Source organism: Schistocerca serialis, unplaced genomic scaffold (assembly GCF_023864345.2).
Source record: "Schistocerca serialis cubense isolate TAMUIC-IGC-003099 unplaced genomic scaffold, iqSchSeri2.2 HiC_scaffold_1400, whole genome shotgun sequence".
Classification (NCBI taxonomy): domain Eukaryota; kingdom Metazoa; phylum Arthropoda; class Insecta; order Orthoptera; family Acrididae; genus Schistocerca; species Schistocerca serialis.
In genome coordinates this window covers 5,338,893-5,363,340 of record NW_026047626.1, presented here as the reverse complement: position 1 = coordinate 5,363,340, position 24,448 = coordinate 5,338,893, and the positions used below count along the sequence as shown (strand labels likewise).

Below are 24,448 nucleotides of genomic sequence, written 5' to 3'. Positions count from 1 at the left end.
GCCATAAATTCTTCGTTAGACTGTTTTAATTCAGCTAGAAACTCCCCGTTAGATTGTTTTAATTTAGCGATCGCCCTACAAAGGGATCTCATGCTCCTATCGGACATAGATTGCTCTTCGTCTGACATTTCACTTCCCGACATTATTGTAAGATATTAACTATTTACACACGCAAACTTGTAATCAACAATCCTGTAAAAGCACACTTCCTATGTACAACACTCCACTTCCAACTTGAAACAAACTCACCGGACACTAATATTGTAATTTGTAGTTCTCGATGATCAGTGTGCTGCTATGGGCTGCAGATGTAACAGCCGTCGATGCAGCCGCTGAGAAGCTGCGACCCCGCTTCCGCAACCGGCAGGACGCTGAGTCGAACACCGAAAACGTCGCTGGCTGCAACCACGCCCGGCACCGCCGTAGACAGGCGAAGCCCTCAGCAACACCTCTAATACCAGCCGGAGGAACGCCCCGCAGCTGACGTACTGGGCCTATTCGTTTAGGGAGAAAAAAGGTTGTCAGGGTTTGCAGCGTTCAGCTGCTGCCCAACAGATGCGCCTTCTCGTGGAACAACTGCGTGACCGTACTGCTTGGCTGCGGCTCCGTCAGATGCCCACACCCGCGAAGTCGCCGCTGGCTGGTGAAGGCTCCACGAAAACTCGCGTTGACTTCCGAAGGACTCTTGATGTTTCGTTTCGTACCTGTGTGCCTTAGTTGCACACAAGTCCTGTTTCTAAGGTCGCCACGGTGCGGTGTAACGACGTATTTAGTTTTTCGTTTGATATATGTATGACCATGTGCAGACTTCGTCACCTACGTCAGTTACAACCCACTTCAAAAATGATTCATATTCTTTTTAAATTGTCATATAATGGTTCTTGAACGAAACTGTAAAACATCAGTTGAGTCGTGTGCAGAGAATTACATCACTTGGGCCAATTGGTTTTCGTAACTTTTTCGAATTTAAATTTCGTTTGTTTCTCCTCAGAAATTATATTGACACACGTTATCTTGATCTAATCGATATCAGAATCACACATTAAATAAACCTTTTAGATTCAAAGTTTCGGTGAACGACGTAAGAATTACTAATCTTGTCAAATATATTATTAATCCGTTCACACAATTCTTCATAAATAAATCTTCAAGACACGTGTTTCAACTTTAATAGCATACACTATTTTATTAGCTTCCTACACATACAGATTTGAACTTGAGCGTTGACAGACAGTGACTAACATTGCAATAAGACTAAGCTCATTATGACGTCATTGTTGTACAAAAAAGAGTATTAAAAATTCATTTTTTAATTTTTAGAAACACGACGCAACAACTCGGTTCCAGGATCTTCTGTTGCTCCTTGGCTGTCGACCCGCGACGTATAGCGGCCAGCAATTTCCTCTCTGGTCGCGGCAACGAAGATGCTGTCCCCGTTCGTTGCGCCGATCTCTCCGTACATGAAACACATAAAAAAAATACAAAACTTTTAGATAATTCACATTTATTACAAATAATAAGAAAACACATAAACAAAAACTAAATTAAACTTATAGTCACCTGCAAACTGGGCTGACTTGGTGGATGGGTGACGTTTAATTTCGTCCCACTACAGGCTATCCGGCAAACACTGCTCCATTTGATAGGTCCCCTGACGACATAGTGGGCACGGTTGTCTGTTGACCGAAATGACGTCTGGTAGTTGTAGTAGTAGCTTTACTCATCTGTAGATCTCATTTTACAAGGATATACGATATGTCAAAGTATTTACAAATTTAGATCAATTTAAATAAGCTAATTCGTATACACATACATTTAAAGACTTCTAGTTAGAGACTATCATTAGATTTACTCCTGGTATACAATCCTTTTTTATAAATAATTTATTAAACAATGTAATGCTGCACTGTTCACTCATATCTCGCTATTAGTCACTGCACACTCTATACACACATTGTTTCATAACACTTGACTCACTACACACACACACACACACACACACACACACACACACACACACACACACACTTGTGATCTCTGGGGCATTTTCTGTACTGCAACTTCCCATTTGCTATCCTGAAAAACTGAGTCAGCATCCCTCCATAATGAGTGAGATGTTGAGCTCAGAAAGAGTTAGAGGTATTAGTATTGTGCTACACATAGCTTGGGGGTAAGCATTTCTAGAAAGGAAAAAAGAATGAAGAAAACATAAATTGAAGGTGTTATGTGGAATTTTGGATATTTTATAATCATTATTATTATTATTTATTTGTATAATTTTTTTACCAAACTCCTATTCTGTTTTAGCTAAATAATTCTTCAATGTATAAAATGTATTGTGTAACAGGTACTTTTTAGCTGCCTTTTTAATTAAGTGTATTTTTGTAGTTTCTTTAATCGCTTTTGGTAATTTATTGTACAGTTTTATTCCTTGGTAGAAATGCTGTTTTGAGTTTTATGTTTATTTTTTCTTTGTAAATGAAGCCTATCTCTTGTTGCATGGTCATGGACAGAGCTGTTTGTGCAGTGATTACCAATGTTATTTTTGATATGTACAACTGACTGGTAAATCTATTCACATGGAGCAGTTAAAATCCCCAGTGTTTTGAACAGATCTTTACAATGAGCTCGACTAGTATTTTTAGTTATTATTCTTATGACTCTTTTCAGGAGTTTGAAAATTGTGTTCATATTTTTTGCATTTGTTCCCCAAAAAAGAATTCCATAGCTAAGAACAATATGTAACTAAAAGACACTGCATGTTACACACTGACGATAGGATTCTAAGGGCATAGCATGCTGATGACATTCTGTTTGCAAGTACCTTTGTGTGTTCACACCACTTCCACTGAGAATCAATATTCATTCCTAGAAATTTAGCATTTGTTACGCAGTCTATAGAGGGGCCATCTACATTTCATTGTAATTTTTCCTCTTCAAACTGAAATTCATGGCATTAGTTTTCTTGATGCTCAATGTCACTTTATTGCTTATTCACCTGTCATAAGCTTCATTGAGAGTTTCATTTGCTATCTCTGCAAGGAGTTCTCTTGTTTTCTCATTGGATGTAATATTTCTGTCATCAGCAAAGAAAATTTTTCCACCAAGAGTAAGACTATTGGGAAAATCATTGATGTAAATCAGGAACAGTATTGGACCTAATATGCTACCTGCAGAACTCCTATATTAATATATTTTGGTTCTGTTAAGCGTTTTACTAAATGTTTGGATCAATTAGCAGTATATGTTATCTCTACTCTTTGTACTCTATCTGTTAGGTATCAGCGAAACCAGTCATTAGCTACCCATTTTATTCCTAATCCTTCTAATTTAATTAATACAATCTTTGGGTCGACAGCATCAAACGCCTTAGAAACATCCAAAAATATTCCTGTGACACACTCATCTTTATCAAGAGCAAAAGTACAACTTTTGTGTATTCTACTATAGCTGACTCCGTATTTTTGCCACTTCGGAAACCAAAGTGGGATTCGCTTAAGAGATTGTATTTACACTTAATTAATTAACGAGTCTTTCATAATTGCTTCTATTATTTTTGAGAATGATGACAAAAGGGAAATTGGCCAGTAATTTTCTATATATTCTGCATTACCTTTCTTAACCTAAGGTACAACTCTTGCCAGTTTTAACTGCACTGGAAATGTCCCTGATGTGAAGGATTCATTTATTATATTTGTTAAGGGGCCTTGTATAATGCCTATACATTGGTTCAGTACACACTTTGGTACTTCATCTAAGCTTACTGCACTTTTTATTTTATAGTTTTTGCACAGTTTTATTGACTTCAGTCTCTGTGACTGGAAGTTACATCATTGTATTTAGTGCAACATTATTTACAGGTGTTATATTTGTTTGGAGGAATTTTTGCTGTAACTTCTCTGCAATACTTGAAAAATGCTCGCTTACATAGTTCTTCTGTGGAAAACGATCGTATGGACATCTGTTGATAGTTTTTATGATGATACTTCCTGGCAGATTAAATCTGTGTGCCGTACCGAGACTCGAACTCGGGACCTTTGCTTTCGCGGGCAAGTGCTCCACCAACTGAGCTACCCAAGCGTGACCCGTTCTCACAGCTTCAATTCTGCCAGTACCTCGTCCCCAAGGTACCCACAGAATAGAAGCTGTGAGGACTCAGAAGCTTTGCCTTTTGCGGGCAAGTGCTCTACCACCTGAGCTACCCAACCACGACTCACGACCTTTCCTCACAGCTTCAATTCTACGGGTACCTTGGGGACGAGGTACTGGCAGAATTGGTCGTGAGTCGTGCTTGGGTAGCTCAGTTGGTAGAGCACTTGCCCGCAAAAGGCAAAGGTTCCGATTTCGAGTCTCAGTCCCGCACACAGCTTTAAGCTGCCAGGAAGTTTCATATCAAAGCACACTCCGCTGCAGAGTGAAAATCACATTCTGGAGTTTGTATCATTATACTGTGAATTAGGCATAGGATTGGCAAATAGGTGTTTGTTGCTTTAATTTTGGACATCAGCGTAGCTGCTTGTGCCATGGAAAAGAAACTCAATTTTCCACATTAAAACCTTATTTGCATCAACTGACGTCGTTGTCGCGGTCCTCACTGCTCATACTGGTCTAAAACGCCTGTTCGCGCTAGTGTGCTGTGCGCTAGCCCCTTCATCTCTGCTCAGCTATCGCAGCCTATGTCCATTTACAGCTGCACTCAAGCTCTGACTTCCGTCCTCAGTTTTTGTCTATTCACTTCCTTCCATTACCCAACTCACGTTTCATGGATGTGTCCAGATCCATCCTACCCATCAGTTCACTCCTTTACTCAAGTTTGCGCCGGTTGTGCTATTTGACTGAATGAGTGGGTTCAACTGAGAAAATTCTAAGCATCAGTTGTCAGCGCTGATATACTGTTATAATATCAGTTTGGCCAAACTGGCTCACGTGAGGCTACCATATTAGCACTCACTTCGTCTTCAGGCCACCGTGTCATCCGGTGCTGAGGATGCGGATAGGAGGGGCGTGTGGTCAGCACACCACTCTCCCGATCATTTTTTCTGTGACCGGAGCCACTACTATTCGGTCGAGTAGCTCCTCAATTGGCATCACGAGGCTGAGTGCACCCCGAAAAATGGCAACAGCGCATGGCGGCCCGGATGGTCACCCATCCAATTGCCGGCCCCGCCCGACAGTGCTTAACTTCGGTGATCTGACGGGAACCGGTATGTCCACTGCCGCAAATCCGTTGCCCAACCATATTAGGGACGAGTCATAAAACCACTGATTATTGAAACAGCCACTACAAATGGCATACTGGGACCCTAAAGCATATTGTCTGGTTGCTTCCTACAGCAATAATACTCTGCTGCCGTGGCCGTGTAATAAAGTCAAGGAGTTCTCAGCTTTAATTATGAGAGTAAAAAGTTCTTCCAACCTCATGTAGCATCACTGAACAGAAAAGAAAACCCGCTTTGTACTCAACTGAAATAAGTTCATCGCATTAGCATACGAATCCCCTCATCAAGTAAGAGAAATACAGTGAGTTTCTGAACGCAATATTTTGTTTACGTTCTGCCAAAAGCAAAACATTCGCTGTTCCTTACCTTCTAATTAGAAATCATTAACTCCGATGTTGTCAGCAATTTTCGTGGCCTGGCACGACGAAAATAATTACGTCAGTCAGTGTGGACCATAGAAGGGCGACTGGCCTGTTGTTCTGGCACGACACCTGCACCTGTGACCTCTCTCCAGACCTGCTGATTGTTTTCTGATGTTCACCAACCAGCCAATCAATCCACGCTGGGTTTGTGAAGCTCTGTGGTACCTCATAAATTCACCTTCTACAAAATTTTTGAAAACAAATTGCAAATATTATTTGCCCCTCTAGGACCCTTATTCTCTCACTCACCTTACACATTTAACACATCATCCTACCTTTCCACTGCAAGTTACTTCTTCACGAGTGAATTAAATATGTCAAACTGTGTGAATAAACCACATGAATCCCCTCATCCTTAAACTATGTGCTAATCTAGATGCAATCTGATGTCCTACGATGTGCCTTCTGTCATACAGGCAATAGTTTCACAACTACTGTGAAACTATTGCTGGAAGTGGCTGACCATAAACAAATATCATGCTATTAATCTATAGTGCCGTAAAATATGACCGCCTTTTTTTCTATTTTTGATATTTAGTGAAGAACTGTTTGCTGGCCTACAGACGTCAGTCGAAACAATAACTGTTTTTAAAATTATATATGTGTTCTAGCATGTGATTTGGGGATGTATGGAGCATCTTGCCGGCAGAAGTGTGGGAAATGCAAATATGGTGAAACCTGTGATCGGTACACTGGAATGTGTCGCTCTGGATGCTCCTCTGGATTCTATCCACCGTATTGTAAACAGAGTAAGTATAAATGTCAACACACCGGTTTCTGCACCTGTCGAATGGACCGTTCCGTACGGCATAACTATGACTTTTTATTGTGATGTTTTACACTTCAGTCTAGCTTTCCTTTCATCATCATAGTAGTTCTAGAAACTAGTAAAAACCTAATGTATTTAACACGAACAGAGATTGTATTTACTAATGACGGAATAATTAGTTATCGTCCTCACTACATTTTCCTTAGGTTGTTTCCTGTTAAAACTGCCACTAAATGTGCTATGCAGTTGTCAGTTTAAGTTAGATCTTGCATCATAAATGAATAAGCATTACAGGATTTTTCTGTATGTCCATGACGTCATTACACTTTGTGCTCCTGCCTCTTAGTCTTTGTGTTATTACTCCCTCATCCTGGCTGTACTTTTTTGGCATTATGTAAGATTCATTGCGGCCACAAAGCCTTGAGCTAACCTTGATTACTGTTAAACGGTCGCAAAGTTTCACAAATGGCCCTTAGCAATTTTGTCAGTTTCACAACGGCGACAACGGAAAATTTCATGGGTGATACTCGTACATATTTCATAACTGCTTTGAAGATATGCATGAGAACTTCTACATGTTAATGCTCAGAGACATTTAGTTTGTGTCTAGAGACTACATAACACAACCCTACTACAGATGGGCTATCATATCTGAAAATATTGCATTGAGTATTCAATTTTGAGTGACCACGTCTAGATTGAACACGACAGGAAGTGCTGTACACTCCAGGTTTTAGTACTGCCCTCGTGTATATGAATATCTATGGGCATATATTGATTATGACAGCAAATTTCCATTAGGTTTCCAGCCCATAGGCCAGTGTTGTTCAGTTTTATTCCTACTTTCTGTCTGTGTTCATTCAATTCCTCACTACAGTACCGTAGAATGTGGGACGAAAGTGGGCAACTTCTCCATAAAGTCGTAACTGAGCATAGATGGTAGGATTACCACCTCTGCAGGAGTACGAAAATGATATTTCAGAATTTTGACGGACACAGTACGGCGTGAAATGAAATTCGTAGTTATGTTCTCTTCCTTCTCTTGTTCATAGAATAACGTTTTCCATAAAAAAATTTATTGATGCCTAACACAAAATCCAGTACTGAAAATACTTCAGTGACTTGCGGGTCCATTTTTTTTGTAGGATTATAAATTACAAACATATTTGGCCTGATTAATTTCGTAGAAATACACAGATGACAAAGTATTGTAGTAGCTGACAATTTAATGTATTGAGTATCACGAAAAAAGACTCCTTCAAATCCTTTACTCCTTTTTATGGGAGAAATAATTATAAAATTTTGTAACAAAACCTTGTAAATCAAAAAGCTGAACATTATCAAATGTAAACATAGATGCATTATGAATTTTATGAGTTGAGCAACTTGCTGGTATTAAAATATTATTTTCGTTCCTTGAGAGAGTAAATGCTGAATGCTTATTCACAAAGTTAATACATGTACCATCAGCATTATATGAAGGAATGATGTTGAGGCTTAAATTGTGCATTGTTAATCTGCCTTCAGTTTGATCGAAAATAGCATTTGCAGAGACAGGATTGTCACTATGGTAGTCGACCAGCACATGTACATCGTTTCTGGAACAGGAATACCTAATAATAACTGGGAAGATTTTAGTGTGTCCATAATTAGGGGCATCGCTTGCTGTTGCGTAAAACATATTTCTGTCCATAATATATTGAGTTACTGAGAAGGTAGCAAGGGAATTGATAACTACTGATGTTGCTTTTCCTCTTTCCAAATAAATATTCCTAGACAGTTCTACATCTGGAAATATCGTAGGGACCAATCTTGAGCTACGAACGTAATAATGGAAGGCACATTGTGTAGAAATTGTGATACACCTTGGTCAATTCAGAAGCTGTAACTTTATCCTAATGCATTCTGTTTTCAGAATTAGACTCAAAAAATGAAGTTATTCTCTTGTTCTTGATTGAGATGCTCACAGTCTCTTCGTGTTCTTGACCATTTGCATGTTTACTTATGTCATTAAAGGCTGCATTACCAACACTAAATGTGTTAGTGCACATTTTACACATTGCTTTGAATCAGTTCTTGGACATGATGGCAAGAATGGTGCAGTCATTTCCCTCTTGAAACTGTATACACATAAATGCCTTTTAGTTCTGCAAATACTTCCCGATTTTCCCCTCTTTTTTGCCACTGTCTCCTTGTGAACCGCATTATCTTTCTGACATTTCCATTTTCATTGACATATTAAATTAATGTGTGTCGCATAGACTACAAGTACAATAACTGAATGAACAATCGAAAAGCTGAGATGACTAACATAAGCCGACTAATTATCTGCAATCTGGATATATAAGTGAAAAGAATGAAAAAAAAGTCTACAATACATTTTGCGGGACATACCCAGGTACTGGACTCGCATTCCGGAGGACGACGGTTCAATCCCGCGTCCGGCCATCCTGATTTAGGTTTTCCGTGATTTCCCTAAATCACTCCAGGCAAATGCCGGGATGGTTCCTCTGAAAGGGCACGGCCGACTTCCTTCCCCTTCCTTCCCTAATCCGATGAGACCGATGACCACGCTGTCTGGTCTCCTTCCCCAAACCAACCAACCAACCAACCCAGGCCCAGTCCTGCTCGGGGCAATATATCAAAATGTGGAACTATCCCGCAAAATTCAGGACGAGTGGTCTCTGTAATTGATGGTGAATTTCATATAAGAAGTAGCTTGTTATTAATTCCCTGCCCTTTTTACCTATAACTATACCTTTTCATGCACTCCTATCAGTTATTTTCTCATTAAAGTGCATGAAGACTTTCTGTTCTGTTGTTTATTTTTCTTAATATTTACCTTTGCCTAGAACTTTTTTAAAAATTTCTCTTGTAGACAAATGCAGTGTAGAGCAAAAAGAAGTGCACCTCTTACATAGTGTTGGGGGCAATTTCCTCCAGCTGTTGATGGAGTGCTCAAAACGGTTCAGAATATGCAAATAGTAAAATATGCAAGTTATTTTTATACATATTGAGTGACTGTATGCGCCCAGTAAGACAGCTGATATACGTATGATGCTCTGAGTACCAGTAATTTGTATAACATATCAAAAGCTTCACTCAGGTAAAATTCACTCATATCAGTTCTACATTTAATTTTTGCTTCCTTAGTGCCAGCCTCAGACTCGTTGAAGGCTATCTTAACAGTTCATTACATATACATATATCACGTGTTTACAAGCATTAAATAATAAAATAGCGCCAGCGGGTATTTTCTGCAACCTCTGTAAGAAGTGGATCGTGGTATTCTCCGAGATGGGATGATATTTTATGGGGCTGATGATGAATCCAACCAATGGCTAATGTCATATCTAACCAAAGTAATGCAGTAAGTTGTGTGTAGTAATTCAAACAATATAGTCCCAGGAATCATTCCAGGTGGAGAGAAATCCAGTATGGGGTACCCCAAGGTTCAATCTTACGTTCAGCAATGTTCCTCATACATTAAAACGCTCTTCCGTCTAATACAGAACACGCAGAATAAGTTCTTTTTGCAAATGTCACTAGTATTGTAATCACTCTGAGCTCACACGCAGAAACAGGAGAAATGGTAAACGGCGTTCTTAAAAATAGCATTGACTAGTTTCTTGCAAATGGTCTCACCCTCAGTTTTAAAAAGACACAACAGATTCAGTTCTGCACATCTAGAGGTACTGCAACAATGATGAGTATAACAGATGATGAGAACTTAAATTGAAACAAACATATTTCGGAACTGGTTAAACAACTTAGTTCAGCAACATTTGCGCTTAGTTCAATGGAAATCTTGGGGAGACACAAATCAGTATGTAGAAATATTTTGCATATTTTCATTCAATGTCACGTGAAATGATGTTCTGGGATAAGTCATATTTGAGGAAGTAAGTCTACATTGCACAAAAACGTGTTGTAAGAATAATATGTGGTGCTCACCTACAATCATCTTGTAGATATCTGTTTAAAACGTTGGTCATTCTGACTACTGCTTGACATTATATTTATTCCCTCGTGATGTTTGTTGCAAATAAATCACTATTGTTCAAAAAGGACAAAAAGGTGCTTAATTACAATTCCGAGATGGAAAAAAAGACGTTCATTATTCCACATTAAGATTGTCTTTAGCACAAAAAGCTGTGCACAATTCTGCAATAAAGTTTTTTACTCTCCCCATTCGGATCTCCGGGCGGGGACTACTCAATGTAAGGATGTAGAGGCTTATCTCACTAGGGGTAAGATAGATACTGCCTACAGGAAAATTAAAGAGACTTTTAGAGATAAGAGAACCACTTGTATGAACATCAAGAGCTCAGATGGAAACCCAGTTCTAAGCAAAGAAGGGAAAGCAGATAGGTGGAAGGAGTATATAGAGGGTCTATACAACGGCGATGTACTTGAGGACAATATTATGGAAATGGAAGACGATGTAGATGAAGATGAAATGGGAGATACGATACTGCGTGAAGAGTTTGACAGGGCACTGAAAGACCTGAGTCGAAACAAGGCCCCCGGAGTAGACAACATTCCATTTGAACTACTGACGGCCTTGGGAGAGCCAGTCATGACAAAACTCTACCATCTAGTGAGCAAGATGTATGAAACAGGCGAAATACTTTCAGACTTCAAGAAGAATATAATAATTCCAATCCATAAGAAAGCAGGTGTTGACAGATGTGAGAATTACAGAACAATCAGTGTAATAAGTCACAGCTGCAAAATACTAACACGAATTCTTTACAGACGAATGGAAAAACTAGTAGAAGCCGACCTCGGGGAAGATCAGTTTGGATCCCGTAGAAATGCCGGAACATGTGAGGCAATACTGACCTTACGACTTATCTTAGAAGAAAGATTAAGGAAAGGCAAACCTATGTTTCTAGCATTTGTAGACTTAGAGAAAGCTTTTGACAATGTTGACTGGAATACTCTCTTTCAAATTCTGAAGGTGGCAGGGGTAAAGTACAGGGAGCGAAAGGTTATTTACAATTTGTACAGAAACCAGATGGCAGTTATAAGAGTCGAGGGACATGAAAGGGAAGCAGTAGTTGGGAAGGGAGTAAGACAGGGTTGTAGCCTCTCCCCGATGTTATTCAATCTGTATATTGAGCAAGCAGTAAACGAAACAAAAGAAAAATTCGGAGTAGGTAATAAAATCCATGGAGATGAAATAAAACTTTGAGGTTCGCCGATGACATTGTAATCCTGTCAGAGACAGCAAAGGACTTGGAAGAGCAGTTGAACGGAATGGATGTGTCTTGAAGGGAGGATATAAGATGAACATCAACAAAAGCAAAATGAGGATAATGGAATGTAGTCAAATTAAATCGGGTGATGCTGAGGGAATTAGATTAGGAAATGAGACACTTAAAGTAGTAAAGGAGTTTTGCTATTTGGGGAGCAAAATAACTGATGATGGTCGAAGTAGAGAGGATATAAAATGTAGACTGGCAATGGCAAGGAAAGCGTTTCTGAAGAAGAGAAATTAGTTAACATCGAGTATAGATTTAAGTGTCAGGAAGTCATTTCTGAAAGTATTTGTATGGAGTGTAGCCATGTATGGAAGTGAAACATGGACGGTAAATAGTCTGGACAAGAAGAGAATAGAAGCTTTCGAAATGTGGTGCTACAGAAGAATGCTGAAGATTAGATGGGTAGATCACATATCTAATGAGGAGGTATTGAATAGGATTGGGGAGAGGAGGAGTTTGTGGCACAACTTAACCAGAAGAAGGGATCGGTTGGTAGGACATGTTCTGAGGCATCAAGGGATCACCAATTTAGTGTTGGAGGGCAGCGTGGAGGGCAAAAATCGTAGGGGGAGACCAAGAGATGAATACACTAAGCAGATTCAGAAGGATGTAGGTTGCAGTAGGTACTGGGAGATGAAGAAGCTTGCACAGGATAGAGTAGCATGGAGAGCTGCATCAAACCAGTCTCAGGACTGAAGACCACAACAACAACAACATTTCCTGCATTTTTATATTTTCTCCTTTCCTCAATTAAATTCAATATCTCTTCTGTCAGACAAGGATTTCTATTAGCCCTCGTCTTTTTACCTACTTTATCCTTTGCTACCTTCACAATTTCGTCTCTAAAAACTACCCATTCTTTTTCTACTGTATTTCTTTCCATTATTCTTGTCAATCTTTCCCTAATACTCTATCTGAAGCTCTCTACAACCTCTGGTTCATTGAGTTTATCCAGGTTCCATCTCCTCAAATTCCCACCTTTTTTGCAATTTCTTCAGTTTTTATCTACAGTTCGTAACCAATAGATTATGCTCAGAGTCCACATCTGCCCCTGGAAATGTCTTACAGTTAAAAGCCGGGTTCCAGATGTCTGACTCGGCTTCTACAATGGCAGCTTATAAGGATTTTAGAGAGTTTGAACGTGGTGTTATACACGGCACACGAGCGATGGAACACAATGTCTCCGAGGTAGGAACGAAATTGGGCTTTTCCGTACGACCATTTCACGAGTGTACCGTGAATCTCAGGAATACGGTAAAACATCAAATCTCTGATATCGCTGCAGCTGGAAAATGATCCTACAAGATCAGAACCAACTACGACTGAAGTGATTCGCTCAAGTGCAACCCGTTCGCAAATTGCTGCAGATTTCAATGATGGACCATCAGCAAGTGTCAGTGTGCGAACCATTCAACGAAACATCACCAATACGGGCTTTCGGATCAGAAGGCCCACTCGTGTACCCTCGATGGCTGCAAGACATAGAGCTTTACGCCTCGTCTGGGGCCGTCAATACCGTCATTGGACAGTTGATGACTGGAAACATGTTGCATGGTCGGACGAATCGCGTTTAAAATTGTATCGAGTGGATGGACGCGTACAGGTATGGAGACAACCTCATGAATCCATGGACAGTGCAAGTCAGCAGGGGACTGCTCAGGGTGGTGGAGCCTCTGTAATGCTTGGAGATTTTGCAGTTGGAATCATACGGGAACCCTGATACGTCTAGATACGACTCTGACAAGTGACACGTGCGTACGCATCCTGTCTGATCAGCTGCATCCGATCATGTCCGTTGTGCTCTTCGACTGCCTTGGGCAAGTCCAGCAGGACAATGCGACACCCTACACGTCGAACATTGCTACAGAGTGGCTACAGGAGCACTCTTCTGAGTTTAAACACTTCCGCTGGTCACCAAACGCCCTAGGCATTAACATTATTGAGCGCATCTGGGATGCCTTGCAACGTGCTGTTCAAAAGTGATCTCCACCCATTTGTACTCCTTCTGATTTGTGGACATCCCTGCAGAATTCACGGTGTCAGTTTCCTCCAGCACTATTCCAGACATATGTCGAGTTGTTGCTACGTCGTGTTGGGTACTTCTTCATGCTCACAGAGGCCCTGCACAATATTGGGCAGATGTAGCAATTCGTCTGGCTCTTCAGTGTATGCATGTCACCAAGTCAAGTGCATTAGGAAAGACCTCCGATCTTCAGTCGCTTGCTGTCTCTGACCGTGGTTGCTGGGATACTTGTTCCATTATACAGGCGTCAGGCAAAAATATAGCATCAGCGCGAGAAATGCAGGCTTGAAAACTAATGCCGATGCTACCTGAGGCTGCTGCGCATTGTCCTCAGTTCACCACAAATGTCAGTCGCGCTCTGGTCCGGATACTGCATACTGAGTGCACTATATCGGAGGTAAGTGAAGTCGGAAGTGGGCAAACTGTTTGTACTCGTGTGGTGGGTGCTTCCGTAAGTGAGGTAGCCGAAGTGTAACGTGTTTCAAGAGGCACCTATCGAACGCGTATACGGCATACAGAGAAAGAGCAACTGAGTCATCCGCCAAGTCACAACGCGGACGATAGTGAAACGCCCGCTACACCTGCTGGGCCGAGCAGGTGATTAGGATTGTGCAAAGGGCAAAATAACGTGTCGGTCAGTTTCACTTCCAAATTGTAGTTTAATAACACCTTTAAAACCAAATGGCACTTAGCCAATCGTTTACAACTACACGTTTCAAAATCCAATTCTTTCATGCCTGAAGGCCTCCAACAAGAAATCTTAGAAAGCAACAAGATAAATTTAAATTAACTGAAGACATGCAGTTAAAATTTCAAATAACATATGTATCACAGCTACTCGGAAAGCCTCAAGGCAAATGTAGATACGACAAACATATACAAAGTGCAAAACAAATGGCTGAAGACCATAATTAAATGTCAAAATTTTAAAATGTTTTCGCTTAAGGGGAAATTTTAAGATTATGGCTTTAAGTGGCTGAAGGCCCACAGCTGATTTTGCAAAAAATCGAAAATACCTTAACACTTAAGTTTTAAGTGGCTGAACACACACTAACTGAAAAAGCAATGCAACAACAATAACCAAATTTAAAAATAAGGTGCTGTTGGGGAGCTTTTCCTGTGAGCAACACCGAGTGCCTGTAGTGGTGAAATCGAGCCGCCGTGCGGTGGAATTAACTATATTGGTTCACTACAGTTCAAGTGGAACAGCGGAATTTCTTGCCTTGATAACGTTAGTGTGTGGCTGAAGGCCCACAATTGATTTACATAAATACAATAAAAAACTCTTTTATTTGAAAGCTTTGGTTATAATAGATTACTAACAGACCGTTAAACACCCATGAAAAGGACACTATAAACAACGGCACTGAGTCACCTCCAGGGGGGAGGGGGGGGGGTGCTGCCCTCGAAACATCAACGTTCACTTTGGTCAGACAAGTGGTGGACCGAACTACTCTTGATCCGTTGGTGACCCAACCAAGCAACAGTCACGGACTGACCGAACAAACGACTTGCTATCCACCAATCGGTAGATAAAAACTCAAAGAGCAAACTGTTACAGACGTGATTATCCACATGAAATATGTATTATGCTGTCGAAACCACAGACCACGTTGGACGGTGACAACTGGTAGGAAAGGACGGTACCTGAATTTATGTTAATGGCCATTGCAGGTAACTGGAACACTAACAGCCACAAGGCAGAAAATTCCGCTGGTACACTTGAATTTGAAATAAGGTAATATAGTTAACTTTACCAAAAAGGAACACTGCCTGAACTTACGTCAGTGGCCAGGGCAGGTAACCAGAACACTGTGACCGTGACAGACAATGACCGAAGAGGATTGTGACAAAAAGTAAGAGGACGACAGCTTCAAAAATCACTGCAGAATTGGATGTAACGCTTGAGAGCACCGTCAGCACCCTGATAAGACGAAGGGGCTCCATGAACAAAGAACTGCAGCATGAGCTGGAATTCCAACCCGCAAGTCGGTAATGTGAATGCCCGGAACGGGAAACTGTGCTGCTGAAGTCCTGAAACCTTGGTACAACGTTTGTTCCCCAGTCGGCCTCTGTCCACACAGGTCACCTCGCCACAGTCACGAGGTCACAATAAGAGCGAACCTCTGTGGTGCGCTTCGGGAAGAAGGGTATATGACTGCTTTCCACCTCAGTCATTGTTACATCTACATCTACGTGATTACTCTGCTGTTCACAAAAAAGCGCCTGGAAGGGGGTACAACGAACTACCTTCAAGCTGTCTCTTTACTGTTCCACTCTAGAACGGTGCGCGTGGAAAACGAGCACTTAAATTTTTCTGTGCAAGCCCCGATTTCTTTTATTGTCTCGTGGTGATCATTTCCCCCTATGTAGGTGCGCGCCAACAGAATATTTTCGCAATCGGAAGAGAAAACTGGTGATTGAAATTGTTTCACTGATTGCCACTCCAATTCACTCTCCTATTTCGCGATAATGGGAAACGAGCTGGCCTTTTTTGAACTTTTACGATGACATCCGTCAGTCTCACCCGATGCGGATCTCACACCACACAGTGATACTGCAGGATAGGGTGGACAAGCGTGGTGTAAGCAGTCTCTTTAGTTGACCTGTTGCACCTTTTAAGTGTTCTGCCAGTGAATCACAGTCTCTAGTTTGCACTACCCACAACATTATCTACACTACTGGTCATTAAAATTGCTACATCAAGAGGAAATGCAGATGATAAACGGGTATTCATTGGACAAATATATTATACTAGAACTAACATGTGATTATATTTTCATGCAATTTCGGTGCATACATCCTGATAAATCAGTACCAAGAACAACGACATCTGGCCGTAATAACGGCCTTGATACGCCTGGGCATTGAGTCAAACAGAGCTTGGATGGCGTGTACAGATACAGCTGCCCATGCAGCTTCAACACGATACCACAGTTCATTAAGAGTAGTGACTGGCGTATTGTGACGAGCCAGTTGCTCGGCCACCATAGACCAGACGTTTTCTGTTGGTGAGAGATCTGGAGAATGTGCTTTCTGTATCCAGAAACGCCTGTACAGGACTTGCAACAAGCGGTCGTGCATTATCCTGCTGCAATGTGGGGTTTCGCAGGGATCGAATGAAGGGTAGGGCTACGGGTCGTAACACATCTCAAATGTAACGTCCACTGTTCAAAGTGCCCTCAATGCGAACAAGAGGTGACAGAGACGTGTAACCAATGGCACCCCATACTATCACGCCGGATGACGAATACATGCTACCAATGTGCGTTCACCGCGATGTAACCAAACACGGATGCGACCGTCATCATGTTGTACACACAACCTGGGTTAGTCCGAAAAAATGACGTTTTGCCATTCGTGCTCCCAGGTTCGTCGTTAAGTGCACCATCGCAGTTGCTCCTGTCTGTGACGCAGCGTCAAGGGTAACTGCAGCCATGGTCACGGAGCTGATAGTCCATGCTGCTGCAGAAGTCGTCGAAGTGTTCGTGAAGCTGGTCGTTGTCTTGAAAACGTCCTCATCTGTTGACTCATGGATCGAGACGTGACTGCACGATCCGTTACAGCCATGCGGATAAGATGCCAGTCATCTTGACTGCTAGTGATACGAGGCCGTTGGGATCCAGCACGGCTTTCCGTATTACCCTCCTGAACCCATTGATTCTATGTTCTGCTAACAGTCACTGTATCTCGACCAACGCGAGCAGCAATGTCACGATACGATAAACCGCAATCGCGATAGTCTACAATCCGACCTTTATCAAAGTAGGAAACGTGATGGTACGCATTTCTCCTCCTTACGCGAGGCATCACAGCAACGTTTCACCAGGTAACGCCGGTCAACTGCTGTTTGTGTATGAGAAATCGGTTGGAAACTTTCCTCATGTCAGCACGTTGTAGGTGTCGCCACTGGCGCCAACCTTCTGTGAATGCTCTGAAAAGCTAATCATTTGTATATCACGGCATCTTCTTCCTGTCGGTTAAATTTCGCGCTGTACCGCGTCATCTTCGTGGTGTAGCAATTTTAATGGTCAGTAGTGTATATGATCGTTCAAATTTGGGTTATTTGAAATTGTAATCCCTAGGTATTTAGTTAAGTTTACAGCCTTCAGATTTGTGTGAGTTATCGCTTAATCGAAATTTACTGAATTTCTTTTAGTACTCATGTGAATAGGTTCACACGTTTCTTTATTTAGGATCAACTGCCACTTTCCGTAGCATTCAGATATCTTATCTAAATTATTTTGCAATTTGTTTTGATCATCGGATGACTTTACAAGACGGTAAATGACAGCGTCATCTGCAAACAATCTAAGAGGTCAGCTCAGATTGTCTCCTATATCGTTAATATAAATGAGGAACAATAGAGGGCTTATTGCTTGGGGAACATCAGATGTTACTTCTGTTTTACTCGACGACTCAGTCTGTTACTATGAACTGTGACCCTTCTGACAGAAAATCACAAATCCAGTCGTCCAAATGAGGCGATATTCCACAGACACGCAATATACCAGAACTTGACATTATTTTGCAGGGAGAATGGTGTAAGATTCCCTTGAATACCGGACAGGAAATTTAATTACACATTCCATGACGCCTGGAAGCTCTTTTGAATGACAACGGTTTTTCTGTAACTTAGTAGGCACGGTAGTGCGTTGTGCTTTCATGTGATGTCATATTTTTGTCCGCCCCTTGTAAGATTTCAGCTCATAAATCAGAGTATTGAGTGTGTCTACGAATACGGCCCACTCTATGTCGAATGTGCGGGTAGTCTGTTTGTAAGGAGATAATACGCAAAGCCACGGTCGTGGCTTGTCTTTTCAGCACTCTTTTCAGGTGTATTTCTAACCTTTTTCACCTTCAGTGAATATTTACTCATCGATTTCAGCGAGACACGTGGAAAGGAGAAAACAAGCAACGTGGCTGTGAAAAAGAACTGTGTCCAGCTGTGTGAGCGGTGTGGTGGTGTTACAGGCACACGTCATCCGCCACAATAGTGGGTACAGCTGTTGGTTAATGTTACTCGGCTCACATCAGTAATGGTGTAGCCTGCCTAAACTCAGTTTCCGCATCTGTCCTGCACGGATTCTGACTCTGTACCAAACTGTTAGCACACGCACAACCTTTGAATTCCATCACGTGCCTGGGAAGACGTTCGTTGTCCATAAAATAATACGCGCGAAGTGGCCTCGCGGTGAAAGACACCATGTCCCGGATTACGTGGACCCTCCCACCGGAGGTACTAGGTTCGAGTCCTCCTTTAGGCATGGGTGTGTGTGTTGTTCTTAGCATAAGTTAGGAAACTGCAAATTTGTTGTAAGGACTATGGCAACAAGTTGCTGAGATCATCGGTCCCAAGGCTTATGCAGTACTTAACCTAACTTAAACCAACTTACGCTAAGAACAGCACACACACCCATGCCCGAGGGAGGACTCGAACCTCCGTTGGGAGGAGCCGTGCGAACCGTGACAAGACACCCTAGACCGCACGGCTACCTCGCGTGGCCATGAGTTAGGGTAAGTTAGTTTCAGCACCGTGTAAGTCTAGGGACCGATGACCTCTGCAGTTCGGTCCCTTAGGAATTCATGCAGACACACTCACTCATCCATAAAATAAGTAACAAACGAGTCTGATAAAAACAGACAAGATTAGGTGGCGGTAAGTATAGGTACATTTTGCGGGAAGGGCCTGAAGTAAGCCAAAGACACTAAATTTTGTTATACTCAAAGCATGTATTGGGTTTCTAAATGCGTCTCTCAAAGACGTTTTATATTTCTTGCTTTATCCATAAATCGGAAGTTTCCAAGGCTACACCAACACATACACTTGCCTCATCGAGAGACTTAAGTGTACGCGTGTGAGTACTCTTGACACCTTGAGGAAAAAGAGTCCTGAAATAATGTTTAATTTGGGAGAATTGACGTTAGAACATCGTTTCGAAAGACACGATGTTTTATTACATAATAAACATTCAAAAATCAACATATACGTGTAAATATGGAGTAATACATGAGCTCAGATATAAATATTTAGTAGAAAAACGTGAATAAATGGTAGACATCGTTGAGCAATATCAACACTATAATAATGCACTATAGCTACTCCGCTCCTCTTGGTATCCAACTGCATCTCTGAATCTACTTGAGCTAGACTGCGGTACTTGCGAAAGTTTCTCCACGATGTCATCCTTATGAGAAAAGACTTCTTCCGGTCTCTCGATAAAGTGAAATGTTACAGGAATCCTTAACAAAAAGGAAGAAACTTCGCACTGCGCTTTATTATTGACCTCTGTTCGGTCACATAATGTCTGTATGGAGGAGTCTTTCCCAAACACTTTGGAATCAAGAAAATCACCTTTTTGTGTATGCGTATTCACTGTGGATGTCCCACTATCGTCTATCTCAGGTTCTGTCGAAAAATTCTAGTTGAGTTGATTTCAGACCATTCCCTGATCGGTTCCTTGCTTTTTCGATCTGAGTAATAGGTATGATATCTGACGGTTTTGTGTGACTAATTGAAGAAAATGATGTTCCAAATTGAGGGCTCACTGGTAGATCTGAAAATAGAGGCGTGTGGTGAGTACAGTAGGTGCTTGAGAGTCGTGTACACTTGCCCCTGACTTTGATTTACCATATGTTTAATTTCTGCAAACTTGTAAATATTCAACCTGAGCTAATCCCCCCCTCCCCCCGTATTTAGTGAATAGTAAATTCATAAGGTCTTAGTACTAAATTAACAAGACGAAACAAATTCAATCAGCATGCAAAGATCACAAACGAAGTTGTGTAAAAATTACAGTGAGAATGTGAAACACAGAGCACATCTCACCTTGCGACAAGCATTTGTTGATTCTCGCTCAGACATTGAGCTTCCTCGCCTTACAGCACTGCGGAACTAGTAATGCTGCAACCTAGATGTTGGTAACCGAGATTTGACAGTGTGTACATTTCTCCCCACCTACCCCGTACTGTTGATGCTCCATATCTTCCAACGAAATTGGCTTATATCAACATCAGTTTCAAATCAAAGCTGGAAGTACAGCGCACTCGAATTCTTGGAGTCTTCACGGAAGCCATCAACAGAAAGTAATTTTTTCCGAAACGAATGGTTGACTAACGAGTAACCGCCATAGGATGTCAAACAAAATAATGCTGATATATGGGAGATTATACGGAGTGGGAGAAATAAAAGTGTACTGGAGAACAATACTTCGGGGTACAGAGAAACACAGCAAAGGAAATGCAGAACTGACCTGACTATGGCAGATATTAAAAGTGACCACCATTCGTCTCTTGGCACTTTTTGGCGCTGATCGCCAAGTTGCTGAAGGCGGAAGTTGGACTGCTGGAAATGCTGCAGTCTCATCAGAAACATTGTGCTACAGTTCTTGAAAACCATGAGGGTAGTTGTGATACATCTTAGGCTTGTGGCTTTCCCACAAAAAGTAATCGAATACTGGCTGATCAGGTGACCAACTACAACAGCGACCCAACTGAACTCAGCTAACAGTTATGTCAGGCGTGAAGACATAGTTTCAACGTGCTCAAAGGTTCGGCCAGATGTCTGGGCAGTTGCTTGATCCGGTCGGAAGTAGCTGTAGGTCTTTTCCTCCTCCCTTAACGCTGCCACAAATGGTTTCAAAATGTTGATGAAACAAGATGGATCCAATAAAGCGGTATGCAGACACTGCACACCAAACCCCAAATTTCTGATCATGCAGTGGTGTTTTGTGGACATCATGCAGTTTCTCAGCTGCCGAGAACCAGTGATTGTGTCAGCTGACATAACCACTCAGGTGAAACCAGGCCTCATCAGACATAAATAAAAGATCCATGTCAAGTCACTCCCTGTTATCACAGTAAAATCACACGCAAAACTGGAGGCGCTGTGGAGCATCTGCCGGTTTTAATGCATGAACAAGACACACTTGCTAGGGATGCATGTGGATGTCTCGGTGGGTTATCTGACCACATGATCAATTTGATGTGTGGGTCTCCTGCGACAGGTGTTGGGCTGATTTGGTAGGATTCTGAAACATTTTCTGGAGGACCACAGCCATATTTTATGGTGTGTGACACGTTTCAGAATGTATTTTGATTTTTTTTCGGAACCATTTCTGACGCAGTTTTCGGAATAAGCGTTGCATGACACTCATTGAAGGCTCTTTGACACCATTAAATTTGTCAACGAACAACTGACCACACCTTTTCCACGACTTTGCTGTCACATAACTTTTCACAATGAACACCAACTGCTCCACTGTGAGTACCATCATCCCCTTTGCACTACTCCACTCACACTGACATAGCCCACACTATGCTCTGAACTGGTGTCGATCACCACAAAACTAAGTACACACACAGTAACCTAATGTGTGTAGCCCTACTTACGAGTAACGATGTGATACATGATGCAGTAACACGGCATAAGCTTTGGTGATACGATCTAAATACGTCAATATCTGTAGTTATTCTCACAGTTAATAATATAACTTTTGAGCATGAATCAGTCACTTTCCACACGACTGTGCATGGTTATAATTTGCATCATAAGCTTAGTGTACCACTGAGGTTCAGTTGCCATCAGGTACATGCCTGACCTCATCCAACACCCATTACATTCTCTTTGCAACGAGCAGACAATACTCCATTTTGTAACTTTATTTTAACGTGTGACGAAAGATACAACACTTTTCCTAGTATTTATAATAAAACTCCTTGTATGAGTCACAACAGCAACCAGCACTTATATTCACTCGGAGGCTTTCTTATGATAATTTTAGAATCAATATGTGTCAGTATGTTTCAATATGTGTCACACATCTTGTTGTATTTTTTTTTTTTTTTTTTTGTGGAAGGACGATATCTTTTCTCCCACCCCACAGCACAGGGACCTGCTGTTGCCAAGGGCTGTCTTCCCTCCAAACTACATCTTAATTTTTAGTTTCGACAGAAGGATTCCCAGACCCAGCTTCCAGAACATTGGAGACGCCTTTCTTTCGCCCCTCTCTGGGACCTAACTTCTGCCGATTTCTTAGGCTTGCATCTGCCTCAGCGAAGCATCGCCACGTTGTACGGCATGAGTCGAACAGTGCTGATGCTCCTGTCCTTGAATTCTGATGCTCTTCTCGATTAAAATCAAATAACACAGTCGAATCAAAATTTGGATTTAGATGTGTTTCGCATCAATCAACTGCAATATTCCAGCTGTTTATTTTACAAGCTCTTCTGCGCCAATTTATGATTCCCCACACCATAATAGACTACATATCATTATGTTCAGAAACGTGTACAGGACAATAGTATGTCACTGGCATCTCTCACACCCCTGTTACTATTGTAGCCATTATGTAACTTTCTATTCCTCTATTATCACCAAATACCCTTTGTAGTAAATAATTAACAAAAATGAAAATGAAGGCACACGTTTAGATTTTGGTGATCCTTTTAAAGACCATAAGGTCGTAAAAGGTATTTGGAACTGAGAATATCTGATATTTCAAAATAAGTCTCTTGTCTAAAATCACCCAGAATGATATTTTTAATGAGTCATAAACTGGCCTGTAAGAGTCAATGCCCTACTTCACTTGGATTAAAAATAGTCATTCACTTATAAACCAATTCGAAGCCTCTGATTAATTTGTCATTGTATTTTTTGTTTCCAGCCTACAAAGTATTAAAGTATGTGCCACATATTGTGGAAGTGACTTACAATTCATTGAAGATAAGAATACCATTGAGAGACGTACATGGAGATGGGCAGCCCATCTTATATCAGGTGCAATACAAGGTGAGCCTGAAAATGAATTTTTTGACATAAAAAGTTGTGTATTTATAGAATCTAATTATTTGAAGAAATGATGATGCTTGATTTAGTTTATATTGATGAACAGGCATATGAAAATAGTTCTTAAACTGCATCAACATCATTATCACCAACCGCAGCAATTTGACGTCCATGGCTGGATATAAGCTGCCTATATGATTTTCTGTTAGTTACAGTCCTCAGCTATTCACATCAACATTGACCCTATATGTTTCCCATAGTTGTCAGCCCACCTTCCATCTGGAAACCATTTCCTTCTTTTTGTACAGCTTCGTACACAGGAAAAACTTGCTGCAACTCCCATCTGTACAGCAAAATAGGGTGGACAGAAGCAATTTTCAACTTAAAAAAATTATAATTTCAAAAATAAATACGAAAATCAAAATTATATGGAATTATAGGTCTCGTGCCTAACATTAAACATATTATTAGACTTGAGACCTAGCTCGTGCTTTCATAACTTTAAAAAATTGAAAACTTGCTGTTCACAACACAGAGAGGTAGAAACAACTTATCTCATTTTTTGGGTGAACAGGTCATGCCAAAATCTGTTTTGGATCTCGAACAATAAGGATCCAAACTTATCTGGTTCAAAAAAGCCTTAGTTAATCCAAGAATTAAAAATATGTGATGAATTGCATTTTTATTACATTTTCCAAAGAAAAATTGTAATATCTCTGATTACTTTACTGTTCAAATGTTCAAATGTGTGTGAAATTTTATGGGACTAAACTGCTAAGGTCATCAGTCTCTAAGCTTACGCACTACTTAACCTAAATTATCCTAAGGGCAAACACACACACCCATGCTCGAGGGAGGACTCGAACCTCCGCACAGTCCATGACTGCAGCGCCTGATACCGCTCAGCTAATCCTGCACAGCTTACTTTACTGTGATCTTAAATTTATAGCCTTGATTTGTT

At 41.1% G+C, this 24,448-nt stretch overlaps 1 protein-coding gene across 1 annotated transcript in view; it reads left to right on the top strand.

The window, feature by feature from the left end:
* Window positions 1-24,448, top strand: part of LOC126442674 (phosphatidylinositol phosphatase PTPRQ-like) — a 402,005-nt gene that overhangs the window by 150,851 nt on the left and 226,706 nt on the right. Inside the window, exons 5-6 of the mRNA XM_050090726.1 lie at window positions 6,253-6,390; window positions 23,366-23,490. Of these exons, the coding sequence (XP_049946683.1) occupies window positions 6,253-6,390; window positions 23,366-23,490 (263 nt within the window). The remainder of the gene's footprint in view (window positions 1-6,252; window positions 6,391-23,365; window positions 23,491-24,448) is intronic.